Consider the following 20,012-nt stretch of genomic DNA (forward strand, 5'->3'; position numbering starts at 1 on the left):
TCAAGGCCTGTTTTGCTATAACAATCAACAAGTCCCAGGGGCAGGCACTGAAGGAGGCAGGAATTGACTTGAGGGAGGATTGCTTCTCACATGGGCAGTTCTACGTGGCCTGCTCTAGAGCAAGCTCACCCAGCAGCCTAGTGAGCCTAGCACCTGAGGGGAAAACCACCAACGTGGTCTACAAAGAGGTCCTTCAGTAGAAAAAAATCAGTTGTACATATTTTTCACTTTATTTATTGCACTATGATCTTCCTTTTAAAAATCTCTTCAATAAATGTTACATTTCAAAATTCACTTCATCAGTTTTTGGCATCAACACGCTTCGTTTTATTCAAACACGTTTGTGAAGCTCGGGTACTGCTATTATACTACAAAACCAACTCAACCCCACCCCCCACAAACCAAAAAATGTTACATACCTATAAGTATTATAACTGGATTTAAAGTAGTTAAATACTGTAGGGAAGGACGGGCATTAAGCTGATTGGGGCTCACAATATTCCACACCTCATTCCTCCACCCAAGACAGCTGGAACACAGAGGTTATTTGCGTATGCGGCCTGATTGGTCCTCATCCCCCACATTCTAAACAGTATGCAGTTGCTATTGGGAATAATTGAATGTGTCCTGGGGTAAAATGCACCTCCCGGTCTTCCCCTCAAAGTTCACTAGGGTTGCCAACTAAAAAAAAAAAAAGTTACATACCCATAAGTATTATAATCGGATTTAAAGTAGTTAAATACCATAGCAAAGTACGAGTATCAAGCTAGTCTTAGAATAAAAGTAAACTTTCCCCCAAGCATTACACTTTTATCCTGCATTTTCTCCAAGGAACTCCAGTCATGGTTCTGCCCTCCTGCATTTTATCTTTGCATCAACCCTGTGAGATATGTTGACCTGTCCATGAGTGATTAGCTAACATAAATTGCATAGAAGAGAGGGAGGTAGCATTTTAATTGCTGATGGGAAAGACAAAAAGAAGCAGGAGACAGCCTGGGAATTGCATTCTAGAGTCAAAAGAAATGATATTTAGCAGAAGAAAGAAGGACCTTCTCTGACTAGCTTTCCATATGGCAACCCCTGTATGAGTTTCTTCCGTTCTTGTACAGCAGACATTACAGTTTCCACCAGGGTTGAATGACTGATCCCAGAACATCCAGGGAGTTTCAGGGCGAAGGGAGATTTGAACTCAGGTCTCCCTAGTCAGTTCAATATATCTTTGACATTAAAGTCATTAAAGACTCTTGAATCGGCTAAGCAGTTGTGAGAAAGGAAGATGGGTCCTATTATGAATTAAAAATTGATTAACAACAGAAAATAGACAGTAGTAATGAACAGACAGTTCTTGCAATGGTGGAAAGTAAGCAGTGAGGTCCCCAAGGATCAGTATCGGAGCCAGTGTTACTTAATTTGATCATAAATAATACGGAATTGGAGGTAACCAGTGTAGTAGCCAAGTTTGTGGATGATACCACATTATTCAGGATGGGGAAAACAAAGGCAGATTGGGAGGTTTGGCCTAATTTGGAGTATTCTGCACAGTTGCTGTATCTTTAAAAGATATTGCAGACCTGGAAAAAGTGCAGAAGGCAGCCAAGGCCTTTAAGGGGATGGACTATGGAGGAAAGGCTGAGAGAGTGGGACTTTTTGGAATTTACTGCAGGTGGATGGCCCCAAGCATGGATGGCTTCAAAAGCGATTAGACAGATTCATGGAGGTTAGGTCCATCACTGACTACTGGTCTTGGTAACTAAAAGGAACCTCCGTAGTCTGTCTGTCTGTAGCAATAGAAAAGATCATGAGTCCAGTAGCATGGTGTTCCGTAGTCTGAGGCAGCAAACCCTTTCTTACCAGGACTAAGAAGCAAAAAAAAAAAGGGACAATAAGCTCTGTGCCATTTGGTGGGCAATGGTCAGCTGCTCAAATAGATGGACCACTGATCCGATCCAGCAGAACTCTTCTGTTCTTATTACCTGCTACATCACACAACCTGCACCTGCTGCATGGACTTGTTTCTGGAGGGGCCAATCTAGCCAATTCCCCTGCTTTTGTCTTGGTCTGCAGACACATTTGGATTTTAAGTGCTGAATTCCTGCCTTGAGAGAGACTGGGTGGGGAGGGGGCTTGGAAATGAAAGTTGTTGACATGTAGGGGTTTTTTAAATTATTCATCTCCTTGGTACAAATGCTTTGAGTAGGGTTGGGTGGAATTTATCCAACTGAAGCAGTGGCCGAGGTTGGCACCTCAAGGCAGGCTCCACAGTAAGAGATTATTAGCTCTTGACCTCTCTGTGCTTTAATTTTGTTTCCTTCTTCTTTGTCTAAAATGCTTTTAAAGGCCAGATGTGGTGGCAAATTAGTTCTGGAAACAGATTCTCTTCCTAGGGTGGTTCCCCCCTCTCCTTTTGGCATGAGATTTATTTCTCTCTGCATGTGCTTTTGTGACTGACTGCACTTGGCAGACTCCAGTTTGTTCAGCTGTCCATTCCCTTGCTTAATCTTGAGTCTTAAAATAAAAACAAACAAGCGGATATTCAGAGAAGGGACACAGCATGGAGACACTGAGAAGCATTTGTTCTTGTGCTCTGGCTAAATCTACTCTCTGCTTGGTCCTGTGTACTGGCTCTCCATCACGGTTGAAGAATCTGGCAATTCATACAATGAGAAACTGATATTGCAGTCTTATGCAGAGTTACTCCAGCTGAAGTCTGTTGAAATTAATTATCATAGACTGCAGTAACTTAGGATAGGATTGCACCATGAATCTGGGATTTGGTTCTTTGGGTTCTTTTTAAAGAAAGGAGGGGGGACTCCAGGCGTTAAGCTAATTCCAGGGTCATTTCAACAGCTTGCCAAGGGCACAGAGAGCACATTTGCAGATGGTAGGTGCAGTTGCCTTTAACGTGAAGTCCAGGAGCGATCAGAGACTTAGTTGCTATGACCTTTCCAGTCTACATGCTTTCTTCAGGACTGTACACAGCATGCTTCACTGACTCCTTTTCTTCATGAGAAAGCGCTATGATGAGTCCTTTGCCGGAGGAAGCAAAATTCACCGCGGCTACCCCCAAAAACCCTAAAGCATATCCTAGGGAGATGCAGTTTTTTGCCCTCCAACCCAATGTTTGAAGAGTCAGTTTTTGAAACAGACAACAGGGCTCTTCAGACATTATGATCATGTATACAAGGAGGCCAGCAACTGCAGGGAGATGCTCCCAGAATGTGAAATTGCTGTATTGTCTGAAAGGGGCAACTCGCAGATCCTCAGTGCATGTTAACCAGAACCCTGAAAAATCTGAGTTTGGTGGGGCATGTGGATCACAGGTAGTACATGTTCCTGATACATGCGTAATCACAATGCCTGAAACGTGCTTTCGTTTGCAATATGTGGTGGCAAGCAGGTTTCACAAAGCATGGGTCTTGTACACAATGATGTTTCAGAATCTTATGACGGTCCTGGAGAAAACCAGTCTGGATTGGATCCTATGAGTTCTCCCTCTGAGGCGGAGGACATCTTGGGGGTTGTTCCCTTTGCCCAATCAGGGAGGCAGGAAATTCAAAATTGTTCCTCCTCTTCCTGTTGGCGCCCAGGATTGCCTCTTCCCTCCCAGTTCTTTCCTGCCTCCAGGGAGAGCAGTCGTGGTTTTTCAGCTCTCTGCTGACCCACTGCACTTTGTCTTATCTCTTACTTGTATTTGTCTTCTTATTGTTCCTGACTCATTCTCTTCCTGAATTCTCATTACTTATCTGTCCCTAACTTAATTCTCAATCTGTCCTCTTCCTGCTAATTATTCTTCTATCCCACTGTTTTCCTCCATCCACGTGTTCGAAGATGCGATGGCGGACAAGGAGTCTAGAGACTCAGAAGGCAGCTTCATGGACGAGGAGGAGCAGCAAACATCAACAGCCGCCGCGACGGCTTTAACGTCCGATCCTCCCAGTACCATCCTGCCCTTGCAGCAGGAACGGAATCCTGGCGCCTTTCCGGCTCATAAGCCGCGTACGTCGTCAAAAAGGCCGCATCAGAAACACACAGAGTCGGGATCGACACTCCACCCCAACGCTGGAGATGGGAGTCGCGCTGGATCAGAGGCCGAAGATCAGGTGGGAAACAACAATGGCACTCGCGCCAAATCCCGCACGGCCCCAGGTGTCCTGCGGTCCAACCTCCCGGCGGGAGGATGTGCCTCACTATCTTCCAGCCCAACAGGAGACGCTCAAACGCCTAGTACTAGCACTCAGGTGGCCGGTAAGGACACAAGTGATCTCGGTCCCATGTTACCAGGCGAGTTTCTCTCCTTCCTTCACCAGACTATGAGAGAGGAAATTGATAATTATTGTCAATCCTCTCTTGAGGCAGCAAGCGAATCTACCTCCACCCCCCCATCCCCCCCCGAGGAAATTACGCCGTTCCACTCATCAGTGGTCCACCAAGGCTGCTCAGAAGTCGGTCCCAGGGGTGCCCCACGCTTATGGCCTAGGAGGGGGGACCAGCTCTGAGAGCGAGGAGGGGAAGAAGGGGAATTCCTCTCTGAAGAGGAAGAGGAGGAAGTTACCATGCCCGATCAATCTGAGAGACTTTTTAAGCCTGAGGATTACCAATACCTTTTGGGCAAGGCACTTGCTGCTCTAGATCTGCAAGAGAAACGTAAAGGGGAGGAGGATGATCCCATTAGGACAGGCAAGGCTTCCTCCAGACCTAGAGGGAGTAAGGAGTTCTTCCCAAGGGCTGACAACCCCGAGAAGGTTTTCCCCTTCCCTGAATATTTTGAGAGGCAACTAAAGGCAGAGTGGGCATCACCGGCTGTTACCAAACAATACTCTTCTATTGCCAAAAAATTGTATGCGTTACCTAACTATGCCACTGAGTTATTGCAGGTACTGAAAATAGATGCTCCACTTGCGGCCATTCAATCCGCTGGTCTCCTGTCAGAAGATGGCCAGGGGTCAGTGAAAGACAATATGGACAGGAAAGCAGAAGCCGCTCTGCGTAGAGCCCACGAGGTGGCGGCTATGGCCATCAGAGCTTCTTCAGCTGCTTCTATCGCATCAAGAGCAGCAGTCGTCTGGCTCCGCAAGTTGATACAACTACTGCCTAGCAATCAAAGACGCCTGCTAGAGGGAGCAAGCCGCATTCTGAAAGCGACCACATTCACAGCAGACACCACCCTCGACGCAGTAACCTTTTCCTCTCAAGCTATAGCCTCGGCGACAGTCGCCAGGAAACTCCTCTGGCTAAGAGCTTGGCCTGTGGACTTACGCTCCAAGTTTATTATGATGGCTTACCCCTTCCACGGTGACAAGCTCTTCGGAGAAGCCCTTGACAGGGTCCTGGTGGAAACGAGGGATAAGAAGAAGGCTCTTCCTAAATCGGTCAGAAGATTGGACAGACGTCCTTTCAATTTCCAGTCCTTTCGTGCCCACCATTCCTTACCCAGGTTCTGTCAGAACCACAAGCGCCCCTCCTGGAACGGCAACAGGACCAACTTTAAGAAACACAGCTTTGGACCCAGAAACAACAGGTTTCACCAACCAAGAGGCGAAAGACAGGAGTTCGATGGCAAGGGCCAGAAGGCCTGACTCGCCTCCGGATCCGGTGGGGGGAAGACTACAATATTTCCAACAGACCTGGTGGGCATCCCGAGCAGATGCATGGACTTTAGAAGTAGTCTCAAAAGGTTATTTAATAGAATTCAAATCCTACCCACCGGATCATTTCCTATCGTCCCCTCTCCGAAAAAATCACCAAAAAAGACTGATTACGTTACAAGCGGTACAACATCTACAAAACATCAGAGCAATAGAGCAGGTGCCCCCTCAGGAGCAGAGCTCGGGGGTTTATTCACTGTTCTTCGTTGTACCCAAGCGAAACGGAGGCTGGAGAGCCATTCTGGACTTAAAGTTTGTAAATCGTTTCATAAAGCTAAGACACTTTCACATGGAGACACTGAGGACTATCTCGGAGGCCCTCAGACAGGGAGAATTCCTCACGTCCATAGACCTTACCGAGGCATACCTACACATTCCAATCCACCCCGCTCATCGTCATTATCTAAGGTTCCACTTGGACAACTGCCACTATCAGTTCAAGGCCCTCCCATTCGGTCTGGCAACGGCCCCGTGTGTTTTCTCCAAGGTTCTCATAAATCCCATCGTCCGTCTCAGAGAACGGGATTCATATCCATCCTTACCTGGACGACCTGCTCCTCAGGGCAGATTCCAGGGAAAAGGCTGAGCAGAACACCAAGACCACAATCCTTCTCCTCCAAGAACACGGCTTCCTAATAAATATGTCCAAGTGTTCCTTGGTCCCTTCTCAGAGGCTGTGTCATCTCAGACTGATTATCGACACATCAACAGGCCGGTTTTACCTGCCACCAGAGAAGATTAAAAAAACAAAAGATCTGACCAACCTGACCATCAGGAGCCCCCACTCTTCATTAACGTCTCTATCCAAACTGATGGGAACACTAGTGGCCAACTGCGAAGACTTGGACTGGGGTCATCTTCATTCACGAGAGCTCCTATTGTTCCTCAGGCCCTTCCAGTCGCTGATTGTAGCGGGAGCGGACAAACAACTCAAGATCCCATCGAGAGTCAAAACCAGCCTCAGGTGGTGGACCAAAAACTCCAACCTATGTCAGGGCAAGTCGTTCCTCAACCCTCCCAGGATACAACTATTTACGGATGCCAGTCTGTCGGGCTGGGGGGCGATCCTGGCGGGCTGGCCTGCTCAGGGCATCTGGTCCCCCGAGGAGTCACGACTACCCATCAATCTCTTGGAGATACGCGTGATCCGGTTAGCTGTTGTTCACTTCTCCAAGGAAGTCACCAATATGGACATTTTGATTCGCACAGACAACATCGCTGCCAAAGCGTACATCAACCAAGGGGGAACTCGCTCCTCACAGCTTCACAGGGAAGCAACGAGAATTCTGTTCTGGACCGAGTCTCATCTGGCATCTCTGCAAGCAGAACACGTGAAAGGCACAGCCAATTCCCAAGCCAACTGGCTGAGCAGACAATCCATCCACCCGGGGGAGTGGGCCCTCAAGCGGGAGATTTTCCTGGAAATATCCAACAAGTTCGGATTTCCAATCCTGGACCTATTTGTGACGTCCAACAACTATCAAGTCCCGAGATTCTTCTCCCGATATCTGTCCCCCCCCCAAGCTGAACAGACAGACGCCCTGTCTTCCCCATGGCCCAGGGGACTGCTGTACGCCTTTCCACCCATCCCCCTGATCCCCAGAGTGCTGAGAAGAATCTTGGATCAAAAGGCACAGATAATTTTGGTGGCACCATGGTGGCCTCAGAGACCATGGTTCTCCATGATCCAATCGCTGTCAACCTCTTCACCCATGCGTCTTCCATCGATACCGGACCTCCTGCATCAGGGCCCAGTCTGGCACCCTCACCCAGACTGGATGTGCTTGACCGCCTGGAGGTTGACCGCCTTAGCCAGTCTTGACTATCCTCCACAAGTAATCAACATGCTACTTGCTTCCAGGAGGAAGTCAACTAACAGAATTTATAACGCATCCTGGAAGGCCTTCGTTCGGTGGACCAGAAGAAAGCATCTCGATTCCATGCACCCCTCTTTGACAACGATTTTAGGTTTTCTGCAGGAGGGCCTTGATTCTGGACTTAAACCAGCCATGCTACGCAAACAGGTGGCAGCTCTGACCTTGGTCCTTCCTGTACTAGAGGGCATCAAGGTTTCTAGACACCCACATGTCCAGCGTTTTCTAAGGGGCGCCTCACTCCTGAGCCCCCCTGCCCTACATCGTTTTCCCACTTGGAGACTTCACGTTGTTCTGTCAGCGTTAACGAGACCTCCCTTCGAACCACTCCAACGAGTCTCAATGAAATGGCTGAAGCTAAAGACCGTATTTTTAGTGGCCATTACATCGGCCAGAAGGATTTCGGAGCTAGCCGCCTTGTCTATCAAACCTAATCTTTGCATTTTCCATCGAGACAAAGTAATTCTTCGCACTGACCCTACCTTTTTACCAAAGGCTAACTCCAGATTTCACCAAATGCAAGAAATCTATCTTCCATCCTTCTGCCCCAACCCAACACACCCTAGAGAGTGAGACTGGCACACTCTCGATGTTAGGAGAGCTCTCAAGACCTACCTGACCAGGATGGAGGCGTTCAGAAAGACAGACTCTCTTTTCATCAATGTGTCTCCCCCTAACCAGGAACATGGCAAAGTGGCTGTTGGTGATGTCATGATGTCACTTCCAGGAAAACCTGGAAGTGATGTCACTCCTCTCTCAGAATTGGCCGAAACTGTATAGGAAAACCATAGCTCCAGGGTCCCCATTGTGGTAAGCGTGGGTGCCGAGATACCTGCAGCCACCTTTTCCAGTGCCCAGCAACTGTTCCTAGAAAGTAGGAAGAGCCAGGTGAGGCTTTTGTCCAGTCTGACTTCCAGTAGGCCACTGGAGATGTGATCAGGTGTGCAGATTTTTAAAAAGTTGCTTTGGCAGCAGCTGCCACCACCGTTCAAGGATCATCATTATCTGACTGAAGTGTACACAATAAAAAATTTTAAAACACTATGTTCATTTTAAAAGGCATCCTGTTAAGCACAGTTCCTGCCTGAAATGTTCAAGAGTTACTATTACAGTTATGCATGATCTCACTCTCTGATATTTTATGATTGGCTCTGCCTTTTGTGGCAGCTATTGTGATTGGCTCCACCTCCTGTATCAGTCATTTAGTGGTTGTACCCACCATCCTGTGTCAGAATTTTAAAAAGTGCCTGCGGGCTCAAAAAGGTTGAGGACCCCTGCCCTAGAATTTCCAATGATTCCTAGAGAGGCCTATTGGTACAAGAGGTTGTACCATTAGCCAGAAGTCCTTTAAAAAAATTTCTCCTACTACAGTGGCAGCGGGAAACAGGAGCTAGATCATCTGCCCCTTGTAGGGATCTGACAACCAAGTCTACAGCTCCCAAAGAGAAATGTACGTGGAGGAAAGATATAGGCTCCAAGTCTATATAACCATTATCTGGATCTTCACTTCTGAAGCAGTCTTCTTGACTTAAATTCTGAAAGCTACTGTGTGTGAGTTGTGTGTGTGTCATTGCATGAATTGCAACTTAATCTGTGATTGGACTCCATTGTAGAGCAGTGAAAGCTGCCAAGTGATCAACATGCAAAGGGGAATCATCCACAAGTTTGTGCCTTCCAACAGTATGTTGGGTAGAGTTGGCAACCTCCAGGTTGGGTAGGGAGATCTGGAATTACAACTGATCTCCAGACTACAGTGATCCCTTCTAGGAAATGGCTGCTTTGAAGGGCGGACTCTATGGCATTATACTCTGCTGAGGTCCCTCCATTTCTCCAAACTCATCCTGCCCAGGCTCCACCCCCCAGATCACCAGAAATTTCCCCACCCAGAGTTGCCAACCCTAATATTACTAATATATTCATATAAGAGCTTTAGCTATCTTTCCTGAACATCTGTTACTGTTTCACAAAACCAATGAATTGTTAGCTAAATTCACCAGGTGGTATAAATTGGTGGTCTTCAACTCCTGCCTATGTAGAGCTACCATTTTGGCTCCCTTTTTATAAAGACCTGCTGTTAGTGCACATGTTTTAGCAAAGACACCACATCTCCTACTTGTCTTTGCATTTTTTTTTTCATTCCACGGTCTGCTGTCCTGGCCTGGATGCCAGTGAAGTCATAACTCTGGCTCCCCTTTTCCTGTCATGTGACTGTGATATCATACACTTACTGTTTTAGTGGGCACTGTGTTGGTGCTTAGATGTTAAAGATGAGTGACAGTTCTGGAAAGACTACTGAAATAAATGATTGCATGAATCAAAGCCCACTAAAAAATCATTTGTTGTACAAAGAAAAATACATTATAGTTTAAGTAGCTGTCAATTTTAATATTTATTTGCACACTTTAGGGGAAAGAAGAAAGTTGCTGAGATTAGTATGTACTCTTTGTGGGGTTATTGAGTACAGTGTTTCTTAATTTATTTTATTTTACTTCATTTCTATCCCACTTTTTTCCCCAATGGGGACTCAAACCAGCTTATGTCATTCTCTTCTCCATTTTTTCCTCACAACAAACCCTGTGAGGTAGGTTAGGCTGAGAATTTTTGTAACAGGCCCAAGGTCACCCAGCGAGTTCCATGGCAGAGCGGAGAATTGAACCTGGGTTGCCCAGATCCTAGTCTGTCACTCTAGCCACTACACTCCACTAGCTTTCAAGGTCAGTAAAGGCTGTAATGCACACTAGCAAAGGGAGGATTGCATACACTGCCTTTGCTCCCACCTGCATTTGCTGTAACTTGAAAAAAAAGGTTATGTGGGTCCAAGTGGTTACGCACAACCTAGATTCATACAACTGGCTCTTGTTCGTAAGATATACCAATTATGTCTTCAGTTGGGGCCACTGGGTGCAATTCTGATCCTTCTTTCCCCATGCATTCTTGCTGTACCTGGGCTGAGCCTTGTGAACAATGAGTCAATATGGTAGAGACACAAGGAATGAATTCTGGTAATAATGAATTCTTGGTAATCATGATTAGGGATAATTCAAGAGCCACTTTATCCTGTTGTTCTGTGTACCAGTGGCGGATCATTTTACTAACCAATTTACCCAAATTATGAACTTATGACCCAATTTACCAAAATTATGAACATAGCTCATCAATGACTCATGTTGGTCAATCCTGTTTTCTCAGAGTGGCAGAGGTCTTTCTTGAATCCAGACACCTGTTATAAGAGATCCTTTAACTGGAGATGCCAGGAATAGAACCTGGGACCATCTTGTCAAGTAATAATAATAATAATAATAACTGTGCTTATATACCACTCCTCTAGACAGAATAGTACCCTACCCAGACTGGTGAACAAGGTCTGTGTAGTTATTATCCCCACAGTGCAGCTGGGGAGCTGGGGCTGAGAGGAATGGCTTACCCAAGGCCACCTACTGAGCTCATGGCTCAAACCTGTAGACTGCTGATTTGCAGCCAAACTACTTAACTACTGTGCTACAGCAGCTCTTCCACTGAGCTTTGTTACTCCTCTCTACCCTCTTCCACAGAGCAACAGCACTACTGTAATATAAAATCTTTCTTCCCATCTGATAGGATGATACAGAACAGCAAGATACACCAGGGGGTGATACTTCACTATAGGTATGACAGCTAGTATGGTGTAGTGTTTAGAGTGTTGGACTGGGATCTGGAAGACCCCAGGTTCAAATCCTCATTCTGTCATAGAAGCTCACAGGATAACATTGGGATAGTCACACACTCTCGGGCTAGTCACACACACTCAGAGCGGGACCAGAAGTGACGCCTGACACAGGTTGGACACTTGCCAGCTTCCCTCAAGTTTTGATGGGAAATGTAGGCAGCTTGGCGGAATGTTGGACAAGTGACAGTTGAAAAGACCATTGGACAGCAGTCAGAGAGTCAAGCTGCAAGACCAGGATGCCTACATTTCCCAACAAAACTTGAGGGAAGCTGACTAGTGTCCAACCTGTGTCAGGCGTCACTTGTGGTCCCGCTCTCAGCCTAACCAACCTTACAACGTTGTTCTTGTGAAGGTAAAATGGAGGACAGGAGAATGATGTAAGCTGCTTTGGATCTCCATTGGGGAGAAAGGCAGGGTATAAATAAGTAAATAAAATATATGTTCAGCTTAATGATTTCTAGAATTCTGTTACCTCAGTTTTCTCATTTCTTCTCTTCTCTTAGGTACCTCAGGGATCTACCAGGGACCTAATGGCTTGGCAAGTTCTGCCGGGTTCAGCACAGTGCACCAGGTACAACTTGAACTATTTGCATAGACAACAGCTAACTTTATTGATACCAGTCCCTGATAGTTGTGTATTGCTTTGGGGGGGGGGGGTGCTTTGATACTAAATTAATACAAGTTTATTTGTTGTAATGGGTAATCAGATCCCCAGCTATACTTTCCCCTGATGGAAGAGCAAGCTTTCTCCTCTAAGGCGCCAAAGAGCCAAATTGCCATGTCAATAAACTGGAAGGCATGGGCAGCAAGCCTCTGACCCATAGCTGGGAATCTTATTGGTAGATTGGTTTGTGGAGGGAGATGGAGAGTGAGCCCTCAGTTGTCATTGGCCCAAACGAGGGAGGGGGCTCCCTGCTGCAGTCCCAGAAATAGAGGCGTCCAGCCACACGCTCCTTTGTCAAGTCCTGAAAGCTTAAGAGGGCAAAGGGCAGGACCCCTCCCTCAGATTACAAAGGGCGTGGGGGGGGGCTCAGAGTGTTACTTAACTAGGTAGCGTTTTTTCAAAAAAATGTCTTTCTCTAACCAAACTTTCTATATGTACTCTTGCTGTAATATCTTTCCTATCTGTGCTTCCTGCTTAAATTAGATGTATATAAACCAAAGTGTTTGCTCTGTAAAAAAGAGGGACTGCTTTACAAAAGAGACTCTAACCCCACCTCAGCCCTCAGACTACTCTGAAAACATGCCCACATGGACACTTTTGGGGAGAACAGTTCCATCTTTAGTTGAGAAGGGAGGGGGAGGGAGAAACTGGAAAGAATTAGCTCATCTTTCTCACACTCATGCACACTTGAGGTGAACCGAAAATCAGCTACTCTGGGAACATATTGGGGAAATGACCCCAGGAATTTCTCAGGTGTTGGTGGTGCTACTCTGATTTCTGATCTAGTTTGTGTAGAAGGAGCCCCCCACAAATCCCACCTTCCCGGTCCAACAAGATGATACAGTGTCACTGGGGACAACCCAGGGATGACGCAGCCATTTTACAGCAGGTAGTCTCTTGCTTTAAAAATGCTGCAGATAGACTGATCTTGCTTAGGACTACAGTATGGGCAGAGAGGAGCCCCTTCCCATCCTGTGACATGGTCCCAAGCAGGATCACTCTCCCCCCCCCGCCCGCAGTACTTTGTTGTACCCTTAGCGCTTTCACTCAAGCGCCAGACCCAGGAGTGGCAGGTAAAAGAGAATGAGCTGCATGTCTGAGGGGGCAAGATCTTTGACATGCTTAAATCTCTCTCTCTCTCTTTTTTTTTTTTTTTTTTTTAAAAAGCAGGTATCTAAAGCCACTCACATTGCTCAGCAGCTTGGCAGGCGACTTGGCAACCAAATGCTTTCAAAACAATTTTCATTTTTTCCTTCTCTTCCTCCTTCTACTAGTCTTGGCCCTGCTTCAAGTCTTGGGTTATATTGCTGCAAACATTTCAGAATCCTTATGGGGAGCCCACAGTATCGTATGAGCAGGTTTATTTTAATTTTTTTTCCTGAAAACTAGCTGTTTCCATCATCTTGCAGAGAGCTCCTGCTTCTTTCCCTTCCAGTCTTGGCTTTAGCTAATAAATATTGAATATACAAGCAGAAATGTCACACAGAGACCCTTGTGAATATGAAGCTATTGGAGTGTGCTTGTTCTCTTCCTTTTTTGGGTGTACACCTGTTTATGAACTTCGTGTTTCGCATATGTTAGCACCATATATGTGTGTTTAAATGCATGGTATGGATACATTACATGCAGAAATACTATATGAGAGTGCTTGCCTGTAAAGGTTGCTGTTGATCAACTATGAAGTCAGTCTCTTTTTTTAGTGGAAATGCTAAAATAGACTCTTAGAGCTATAAGACTCTGTAGAACACAGGGAACTATAAAGAAATGCATCCTAAATTCTGTTTGCCACAAGTTTTGATGGCAACTTCCCACCTGCAGGAAGGAGGAGAGACCATAGTTTAGTGATAAAGCATGTGATTTGCTGGGTACTAGCTGGAAAGGATCTCAAATAACAGACCTGAAACGGTCTCTGTCTAGATCCTAAGTATGCTGCATTTGGGTGTGAACTATGGTTGAAGTAGGTTTGATAAACAGTGACTCTGTTCAGATCTCTATGGACAGTTGTTGCAGTTTAGGCTCTTCGTCCCCTTGACTTTTTTCTGGGGTTCATTCTTCTATCCTCTTTTGTAAGTTGCATTGAGTTATACAGCGTTTTGTGGCTTTCATAAATTATCCTATTCTAGGATTTTTTTAAAAGCACCAGAATCCTGAGTGTGCATCTAATCAAACTGCTATTTATCCTTCAGAAATTGGATGCAAAATTTAGGTGAAAATGCATAAGAAGGATGAAATGACTGGTGATTTCTTACTAGAGGGCATCAGATAACAACTAGAGATGGGCACGAACCTAAATACGAAGCAAAAAAACGCACAAACTAGGCCGGTTTGTGGAAGCTCATTTCCACGAACGTCCACGAACTGGTCTACTGGTTCTTTTGGTTCGTATTAAAGGGGCAGTTTAAATGGCCATTTCCCCGGGGCCATTAAACTCTTCCTGCCCCTTGCAAGCAGCAGGGCCCTTTAAACTATCAGCTGGCAGGCAGCAGGGGGGATCCCCCCCTCGCCTCGCGTGGGTGGCAGCGGCTGAAAACAGCCTCCCCGCCCCTCAAATGGCTGCCACAGCGGCCATTTGAGGGGCAGGAAGGTCTTTTTCTGCTTCCTACGCCGCTCTGCATGCCCGCGAAGTGGCAGAAGAGGCCAAAAACGGCCTTCCCGCTCCTCACAGGAGGCAGCCATGGGCCCGCAGGGCAGCTGGGTCGCAGCCTCCACCACCCTAGCCGCAAGGTAAGTGTGGGGCTGGGGCTGGGGTTTGGGCCGTTTAAAGGACCCTGCCGCTTGCAAGCGGCAGGCCCCTTTAAACTATCAGCTGGCAGGCAGCAGGGGGGCGATTTCCTTGCAAGCAGCAGGAAAGGGCCCTTTAAATCATTAAATGCCCCTTTCCCTGCTGCTAAGCAGCTGGAAAGGGGCATTTTAAACTCCACAAACCACGAACTGGTTCGTGAACTTGCACCAGTTCATGGGAGTTCGTGGTTTGTGGTTCATGAAAACCCATGAACCACGAACCCCATGGTTCATTTTTTTTTTGTTCGTGCCCATGTTTAATAACAACTTAATGTTTTGGACAAAAAGAGGATTTCAAGAGTCAGGTAAAGAGACTTGTGTCAAAAAATAAGAGCCCAGTGGAGTTAGCTAGTTGAAATACTGAACAACAGCTGCATCCCACCCCAAAATCTTGGATAACAGGGACAAAGTCAGTGTGTGGCCACACAGCAGTATCAAAGACAGCTGTAGAAGGCCGAACTGTAATTGTTCTGTACGACTGTTAGACTGGTTAATCAGAGGATACAAGTTCATAATGATATATGTGGCCTATTACAAAAGATATTAGACTTTTTTCTCCCTTTAATTTTTTTGGTTGGTATGCCCTGTATGCTTGGCAGATACACATAAGAAGTAACAGTTATGTTGCTAGCATTAGATCTAAACTGTGGTTTGTGTTTGCCCCGCAAATCAGGATTGCAGTCTGTAGGGATAAGCATACACCATTGTTTGCTCATTCAGATGTATTGGCAAACTGTGATTTGCCACAAACCAGGAAGTAGAACCCAGCATGCAAGGAGAGGCAGTGGAGGAATCATGAGAATGAATGAAGCTAGAGGTGTTTCTAATAGGCTTGTTTACATAGTGCAAACCATGCTTTCATGTTGCATCTAATGTTAGCATGTTTGTGCAATACGAACACATGCTGTACAGAACCACAGTTTGCAATTCTGTGGTTAGATACACATCATAATAAATACTTCATACTTCACAGGTTCGCTGCAAGTAAGTGCTAATTAGATTAGTGCCCCTACTGCTTTATCATCTGCCTAGTTTTCCAGCAAGCACCCTAGCTGAGCTGATGCATTTGATCTCTGATCTGGTGTTAAGGGCTCACAGTTTATTTATCTTATGAGATTTTGACATGGGACATGTCAGGAAAAACTCGGGACTTCATGGCTGCCATGTCAGCCATGGGACTAGCCCAGGTTGTACTGGGCAGAGTGCATGGGAGCAAGATTCTGTTGCTGTTGGTCTGGGTAAAGGAGATTGTATTAAAACGTTTCTCACGCTTTGTGCCCTGTCTGTTTCTCAAGGAGGGCTTCTGCTCCGTGGCTTACCAGGGAGTTGGAGGTGTTTTACCATTCCTGGTGAAGGACTTGTGCTCAGTCAGCCAGTACCTTTTAAGAATATGTTTGAATTAGTTTCTAGGTGCACCTTGCACAATCTGTATTGAGTTCAGAAACGTAATACCAGGGCCGGTGCCAGGGATTCTGGCACCTGAGGCAAGATACCTACTTGCGCCCCCCACCGCACCCCCAGCTAACCAATTTTTAAAAACAGAAGAAATGTAGGAAAAATGAAAAGCACAAAACTTGAAACTTTTTACATTTTAAATTTATTTTTTATTTCTTAATTTAAATTTTAAATTTTAATTTTTTAAATAAGTGTGAGAATAACAACAATCTTTGTTTTTCTTAATGTGAGCCAAAAATGTGAGTGGAATGATAGTCCCTGGCAGAAGAATCAGTGGACTGGGACTGGAATGGCAGTGGGTGTGGAATGACAGGGGGTGTCATTCCAGTCCCAGAGCCCTGACCTTATTCCCAGGAGCAGTCGTTCCACTCTTTGACCTGTCATTCCAGTCCCTGAGCACAGGTTCTATTCCTAGGGGCTGTCATTCCACTCTGGGGCTGTCATTCCAGTCCAAGGACACTTCTGCTACTCCCAGGGGCTGTCATTCCATTGTGATGCCTGTAATTCCACTCCAAGAATGCTTCTCTACTCCTAGGGGCTGTCATTCTACTATGCAACCTGTCATTCCTTCCCAGAGCACAGATTCTGCTCTGAGGGGCTATCATTGCACTCTGAGAGTTGTCATTCCAGTCCCAGAACACTTCTGCTCCTCCCAGGGTCTGTCATTCCAGTCTGGTGCCTGTCATTCCAGTCCCAGAATGCTTCTTCTACTCCCAGGGGCTGTCGTTGCACTGCACTTTGAGGGCTGTCCTTCCAGTCCCAGAGCACTGAGCCTATTCCAAGGACTGTCATTCCACTCTGAAACCTGCCCTTCTGGTCCTGGAGCACAAACTCTACAGCTAGGGGCCGTCATTGCACTCTGGGGGCTGTCATTCCACTCCCAGAGTATTGCATCTGGTCCCAGAGACCTTTATGGAAAATTCATTCCACACTTCCTTTGCAACTTTTTTGTTGTTGTGATGCATTTCAATGGAGCCCAGGCAAGTAAATTGGCATCCCTGGCTCCCATTATCTCCAATGGGCCTTCAAGCCTCTCCTTTATTTCCAATGGGCAATCCCCGTCCTTCCTTTTAATACATGGTGGGGGGGGGAGAAAGAAAGGAGGGAACAAGGGGGACAAAAGGTCAGACGGGAGCTCGCTGCTCCCCAGCCAGCTAGAGTGTCTCTTGCTCCCGGAAGCTTTGCCCAAGGCTTAAATTAAGAGAGAGAGAGAGAGAGAGAGAGAGAGAGGAGGAGGGGAAGGCAGAGAGAGAAATGTCCTCACTGATGGGGCTGAACTGAAAGCTCCCCAGGCGCTGGCTGAGCAGGAAGACAGGGCTACCTTTCTGCACTCCAGAAGAAATACCTTGTGCCAAGAGAGGAGAATTCCTGCGCAAGTGCACGGGAGCACGCACACTGCAGGGAACTCCGGTCGTTGTAGGGCCAGCACGGCGCCTCCTTCAGAGTTCAGCACCCGAGGCGGGGGCCGGCTCTGCCTCAATTGAAGAGCCAGCCCTGCGTAATACCCTATTGGAGTTGCCAAATTAGATACACCAATCAATACTTATGTAATCTCCAGGTTGGACTGCTGTAACAAACTTTACATGGGGCTGCTCTTGAAGATAACCTAGAAACTTGACTTGCGCAAAGTGCAGCTGCTTGCTTTCTTAGCCTAAAAGGGCACATTTACAAAACTGCATTAGTTGCCTATTTGTTCCTGAGCTCAGTTCAAGGTGCAGGTTCTAATCCCTGGGACCTCGTGACCTGGGAACTATATACCTGACGGACAGCCTGTCTTTGTTCAGTCCACCCAATGCCTTTTTTTGAACACGTCTCCTTTTCACTTGCCTCCTTCTGGGGAATACCCCTGTGGAATTGTTTGGAACCTTCACAAAGCCTCCATTTTCCTCAAGCCTTTGGCTGAGTGTCTAGTCTGATCAGTTTCTTGAAGCAGATTTGTGTTCATGTGTTTTGGCTATGGCTTGTACAGCCCTTGTCTTCAGAAGGGATTTTTCTTAGTTGGGCTGGAGGCTGTTAACTTTAACACTGCTTATTGAGGCTAATATCTTCTTGTCTGGATTGATGGAGTGAGGAATGTACTTTTGCAGATGCTGCTGCTGTGTTTATGTTTTATAACATACAGTTTGTAAGCTGCTGAGCTTGGAGGAAAGGCAAGGTATAAATATTTTACAGTAAAATATGTTCCTCTGCAGACTTAGTTTTGTGAAATTAATAGGCACAAGCTGGTGCTGCAGTAGTGAAACAAGGCAGTGATGCAAAAGAAACAAATGCATAGTGCTTATGTGTGTGGCCATTGAGCACACTGAAGGGGACTCGCTACTAAATCACTCGCTACTAAATCACTGAGCAAGTTGTGTTTTACTCTTTTCAGTCCTTGGCCTTGCAAGAGGAGTGAGTTCCACAGATGAAGCCTATGAATGAATTCCGTGTAGTGATAGTGTGCTTCGTTTTCCACTAAAACTTCCATTTGCCTAGGGATCCATTGAAAACAATCTTATGCAAGCAAGAGGTTTGGCAGAAGAGGATGCCTGCTTTGCAGCACCACCTATGTAGCACACACAGAACTTGTTCACAGGATCCAAGCAGGGTTGCCAGGTCCCCCTGGCAATCAGTAGGAAATAGAGGGTTGGTGAATAGTGAATGCATATCTGTGCATGCACACACACGCTCACGGCCCCCAGTTGATAAAGTCACTTCACAGTACTGAAAAATATCAATAAGCTTATCATCCCATGCCAGTAATACCTTTTTGAATAGCTATCTGTTATGCTTTCTGCTGAAGTGTTGGGTGCTGCGGGGCCGTAGCTTCAGAACAGTTACAGCTGCTCTCTCTTCTTCCAAAGGAGTACCCTTCATATCCCGGCTTCACCCAAAGCCAGTATTCACAGTATTACAGCTCTTCCTACAACTCTTCGTACGTGTCTGCAAATAGCATCAGTCCGTCGGCCATCCCGACGTCAGCTTATTCGCTCCAAGAGTCATCACACAACATCAGCAGTCAGAGCACCGAATCACTTTCTGGTAAGTGACTCAAGTAATTGATGGTTGTTGTGGGTTACTCAAGTAATTGTTTGACGTTCCGTGGTTGTTGTGGGTTACTCAAGTAATTGTTTGACGTTCCGTTTCTCCGTGTGGCAGTGCTGTGCAAGGTGTAATTTCAGTGGGGGGCTGAATTGTATGTCATCTTTTCAGTGCCAGCCACGGCTCAGCTCTGGATCTAGTTAAATATAGCAACCTGGAACCTTGATTTAAGTGTGCTTGTCTCATGGCTCACTGATCCCATCCAGATCCTTCGTATTTAGGGTAACACGGTAGAGATTCCAAGTCAGAGCATTCAATTTTAAGTAGGTTTCAGCTGTGACCCCTTCCCCTGTCCCCTAGAAATTAACTACTGGATTTATGGATTTAAATAGTACAACTTTATTGTCTACCTTATGTATCAATATGTTAACATCAAATCATATGTTTTAAGCCCCACATATGGTACTCCCCATGCACTAGCTGTCATCTTCAACTTGTTACAATAACAACAACAACGTTCGATTTATATACCACCCTTCAGGACAACTTGATGCCCACTCAGAGCTGTTTACAAAGTATGTCATTATTATCCCCGCAACAAAACACCTTGTGGCTGTTTTGTTGTGTGGCTCTGTGTTGTGTTCTGTGGCTGAGAGAGCTCCTAGAAGCTGTGACTGACCCAAGGTCACCCAGCTAGCTTCGATCAGAGGAGTGGGGAATCAAACCCAGTTCTCCAGATTAGAATCCTGCTCTCTTAACCACTACACCAAACTGATTCTGGGTGTTCATTCACTAAAGGTGGACCATCTATAATTGACAAGGGCTTGCACTTTCTCTGTAGTTGTTCCCACTTTATGGAGTGGGAT

General features: G+C 46.2%; 1 protein-coding gene across 1 annotated transcript in view; it reads left to right on the forward strand.

Annotated features, from left to right (window-relative positions):
* EYA2 (EYA transcriptional coactivator and phosphatase 2) overlaps positions 1-20,012 on the forward strand; it is a 199,973-nt gene that overhangs the window by 120,762 nt on the left and 59,199 nt on the right. The window contains exons 6-7 of the mRNA XM_054981392.1: positions 11,729-11,796; positions 18,969-19,146. Of these exons, the coding sequence (XP_054837367.1) occupies positions 11,729-11,796; positions 18,969-19,146 (246 nt within the window). The remainder of the gene's footprint in view (positions 1-11,728; positions 11,797-18,968; positions 19,147-20,012) is intronic.

This window comes from Eublepharis macularius, chromosome 5 (genome assembly GCF_028583425.1).
Source record: "Eublepharis macularius isolate TG4126 chromosome 5, MPM_Emac_v1.0, whole genome shotgun sequence".
Taxonomy (NCBI): domain Eukaryota; kingdom Metazoa; phylum Chordata; class Lepidosauria; order Squamata; family Eublepharidae; genus Eublepharis; species Eublepharis macularius.